General features: G+C 41.0%; 1 protein-coding gene across 1 annotated transcript; it reads right to left on the bottom strand.

Annotated features, from left to right (window-relative positions):
* Positions 1–2,584: 2,584 nt before the first annotated feature.
* MRPL51 (mitochondrial ribosomal protein L51) lies at positions 2,585–3,860 on the bottom strand. The gene is made up of 3 exons (XM_016221745.2): positions 3,739–3,860; positions 3,542–3,652; positions 2,585–2,902 (listed from the first exon to the last, which is right to left on the bottom strand). Exons 1-3 carry the CDS (start codon positions 3,815–3,817, stop codon positions 2,706–2,708), a joined length of 387 nt encoding a protein of 128 aa, XP_016077231.2. The 5' UTR covers positions 3,818–3,860; the 3' UTR covers positions 2,585–2,705.
* Between the last annotated feature and the right edge of the window lie 208 nt (positions 3,861–4,068).

Genomic DNA, 4,068 nt, shown 5'->3' with positions numbered 1-4,068 from the left:
ATCATAATATATGTTCACATACGTATTAATCCATTTCTCTGAAACCCACTTTTCACTTAACAAGTACTTGTTCATCTAGCCTCACTTCTGTTGAGCCTACCAGATGATACAGTCCCAACAAAGGCATGAAATGTTACTGAAGTAGACTGCATGCTGCTCCCAATCCAGAAATGGAGTGAGTTTCCTCAGCCTTGAATCAGCTGGCCTGTGACTTATTTTGACCACAGAATGCAGCACTAGTGACACCATGAAACTTCTTGGCCTATGCCTATCAAACCTTGCAATTTCCATGTTTAACTTTGGGATCCATGTAAAGAAATTTGGGCTAGACTACAGAATAATAAGATCATGTGGAAAAAAGAATCTCAGCCACCCCAACTGAAGCCAGACACGTCAGTGAAGGTATCTTGGACACTCTAGTTCTGGCCAAGCTCCCAGCTTAATGCAATATGACTGACCCCACCGCATACCAAATGGAGCAGAATCACCCTACCGAGCCCAGATAACCCAGAGAATATGAATTAATTAATTGTTTTCGCCCAGCCAGCGTGGCTCAGTGGTCGAGCATCAACTCAAGAACCAGGAGGTCACAGTTCTATTCCTGGTCAAGGTAGTGCTGGGGTTGAGGGCTTGATCCCCAGTAGAGGGCATGCAGAAGGCAGCCAATGGATGCTTCTCCTCATTTATGGTTCTCTCTATCCCTCTCCCTTCCTCTTTCAATAAAAAGATTTAATAAAAAAGTTAATAAAAACACTTTTAAATAAATTGTTGTTTTCAGTCACTAAGTTTTGCAGTGGATTGTTATACAAGGAAAATTGAAACAAGTACTTACTTGAAAGAATCTGCATCAATTAAGAGACCTAATAAATTAATTCCTCTATATTCAAATCCGAACTTGTATCTATAAGTAATTCATTTTCTTTAGTTTACAATACTACTTTTTTAAAAAAATATGTTTTTATTGATTTCAGAGAGAGGGAGGAGAGAAACATCAACGATGAGAGAAAGCCATCAATTGGCTGCCTCCTGCACGCCCCTTAGTTGGGATTGAGCCCACAACCCAGGCATGTGCCCTCACCAGGAATCAAATTGTGATCTCCTGGTTCATGGGTCAATGCTCAACCACTAAGCCACAGCGGCTGGGCAGCAATACTACTTTTATAAATGAAAAGTTAAGATAATTTTTAAAACTTATTTCCATTCATTTCTTCAGGTTTCCTAATTCTTGACAACTATACACACTCCAGAGGAGTGTCATTACCAATTACACTTGCCAAACTCTGTACTAAATATTTTACACAGATAATTTCATTCTTCACACAAACCTTTGAGGAAAATATTATTCCTACTTGACAAGCTAAAAAAAAAACTAAGGCTCACAGAAGTTAACTACTTTGCCTAGGGCCACATGAATAGAGTGGTAGAGCTTGAGTTTAAATCCAGACCAACTAACTCCAAAGGCTATGTCCTTAATCAATAGTCTATACCAGAGAACTTACCCTAATCAATCTAACTCTTCCAGAAAACACAAATAGCACTTTTAACTCACGTAAAAGATTTCTTTAAAAGTAACATACCAAATAAATTTCCTTATTTCAGTCTGCAAATATTCATTGAGAGCCTCACTATTCTATCTAGGCACTAGAAACATGCTAAATTTAACCCTAATCAATATGATTCTAGAAACTGTATCAACATTTTTCTCCTCTCAATTGAGTAATGTCAAGTTTTAATATGACTCACAGACAAGTAAATTATTAAAAGCAGATAGTGTTATATACTATGATTCATTATAGCTAGACCTACCTCACCATCTTCCAACACATACTATGTTCTCTCGCTATGTACCAACGATCACTCTTCTTTCCCCCCCTTGAAATGTTCTACCAGTATGATTACCCTCTGGCAATTTATAAATTTGCATTGAATGTATGGAAACATTTTTTGTTTAAACACACACACACACATACACACATATAGATGCACAAGATTTAGCTCAGCTTTACAGATCACAGACCTTTCAGGGCAAGGACTAGACTTTTGAAATTGTTAAATTACCAAGATGATTCTGATGATCAGTCAGGCTTAGAAGCCACCAATGCAAACCACTCATATGATACTTAATGCCTCATATTAAAGTGTACATGTGAGACTATAACTTTATATCCCTAACTAGAAAAGCATGTGCAAGTAGTGGGTCAAGGATATATTACACTTTTTTTGTTTCTCCTACAATTCTCAGGTCAGAAAAACTACCCAATAAATATTTTTTGATGAGAATAGTACAGAAATATAATTCCACTTTTCCACTCCATTTCATTCCAGTGTGCATTTTTTAAATATATTTAACAGTTAGCATTAAGGAGCAATTAAAAATCACCACTTTCAATACATGAAACCCAAATGTAAAAAAGTGCCTACAATAATTTTTCTTTTTTAAAGGCCATAGGAATGGCTAGACTGCAAAGGGCAAGTGGTAAAGTCCAAGTCTAAGACTCTAAGACTTAGGAATGAGTAAACTTCATAGTCTACACGAACAAGTAAAAGTAGCATCTAGAGGAAAATAAAATGTGTGGAAAACAGATTCTAAAGAAGCCCCATTTTATTAAGGAGAACATACAAATCCCTTTCCTCATAGGGAAAAGTACTATTTCCCTTCTCCTGGATGGTAGATATGTTCCTTCCATAGTCCCCAGCTTTCTCGTCTACCGGTACTTTCCATGACGGTTAAAGTGTTTATAGAGATAGCTGATGCGTTTGTTAAGGTTGTGCAGGTCATCAATGAACATACGATTTCCAACCATTTTCTTCTTTCGGATACAGCGCTGCAATTCATTCCCCTTCCAGCCTCGAAGCCATCTGGGGCCCTTGATTAGTTCTTTGGGATGCTTTTCAAAATTTCCTGTGTAATGTGAGAGAAGATATTAGTTCCAAGACAACACAGCCTCAACCAGCTCCAGGGGTGGGGAATGTCCCAACTGCTGGCCAAATATGGGGGAGAAATCATTTGGTCTGGCCCTGTCAAGGCCTCACCAAAGAGAAGTAGTTCCAGCTATCACATTAGGGGTGACTTAATTAAATGTTTGACCAAACATAGCAGGCTAATTTTTAAGCTGATAATTTTGTATGGTCTGCAAATGGTGTTATAAATATCCAAATGGTCCTTGGCAGAAAAAAGGTTCCCTACCTCTGCATTAAACCTGCAGCACCTAAGAACTGGACACATTATACTACATACAGTATCAAGAGCACAGATTTTGGAGCCAGACTGCTTGGGGTTCAAATTCTGACACTGCCCTTTACTAGCTTTGGAAAAATTACTTAACCCCTTTATGCCTCAGTTTCCTCGCCTATAAAGTGAAATGGTTATTATGCGGATTAAATGAGTTAATACATGTGAACAGCGCCCAGTATAACGTAAATAGCCACATAAGTGTTTACTCTTGCTAATGAGCACGGTACCACTCCTACACAGGTGAAAAAAAGATAGTTATGGCATAACTGCCATTCTCAAATTCTGTACAACGGAGTCGAGTCTTACCCAGAATCCCAATGTTATCATACACCCCAAACATGGCCCTCTTCTCATTCCAACGATCAACCACTTTGGGGGCCGGGACGGTGAGCCTTACAAAATACAAATCAGGAACACCTAGGGATGGGGAAGAAAGAGACTGAATCTGGGCCGCTAACTGAGAAGCAGGTCTCAGAGAGCGTCTCTCTACATCCGCCACTTACCCAGAGAGAAACTTCTGCAGGCCGGGGGCACCCAGCTCCATAGGCGCCGTCCTGCGCCCCCAGCGAGACTCCCAGCCATTGCCTCTCTCCCCTACAACAGCACACAGCTCCGGCACAGAGTGCCGGCCACACGTGACCTTCAAGGAGACGACGGAAAACGCCTGCGCGTGGCCTTACGCAGGCAGCTCTGGGCGCACAGAGCTCCTAAGCTCCTCCTTCCCCAGCCACTGCCCCGCCTTCCGGGTTCGGCACAGAGAGGCCCGGGGACGTCACTCACACCCTGCCCACCTTGGCGCTTCCGTTCTGCGAGCCGGAAGGTCTTTGAGCGCC

Source organism: Miniopterus natalensis, chromosome 2, assembly GCF_054644295.1.
Source record: "Miniopterus natalensis isolate mMinNat1 chromosome 2, mMinNat1.hap1, whole genome shotgun sequence".
In the NCBI taxonomy this organism is placed as follows: Eukaryota; Metazoa; Chordata; class Mammalia; order Chiroptera; family Miniopteridae; genus Miniopterus; species Miniopterus natalensis.
This window is presented reverse-complemented; position numbering and strand designations above follow the sequence as displayed.

Bases quoted from the DNA above. Each gene is read 5' to 3' on its own strand.
- MRPL51 (XM_016221745.2), bottom strand. From the start codon at position 3,817: ATGGCTGGGAGTCTCGCTGGGGGCGCAGGACGGCGCCTATGGAGCTGG. The intron at 3,653-3,738 runs GTAAGTGGCGGA...CCCCATCCCTAG, and splicing joins CTGCAGAAGTTTCTCTCTGG to GTGTTCCTGATTTGTATTTT. The intron at 2,903-3,541 runs GTAAGACTCGAC...CACATTACACAG, and splicing joins TGATAACATTGGGATTCTGG to GAAATTTTGAAAAGCATCCC.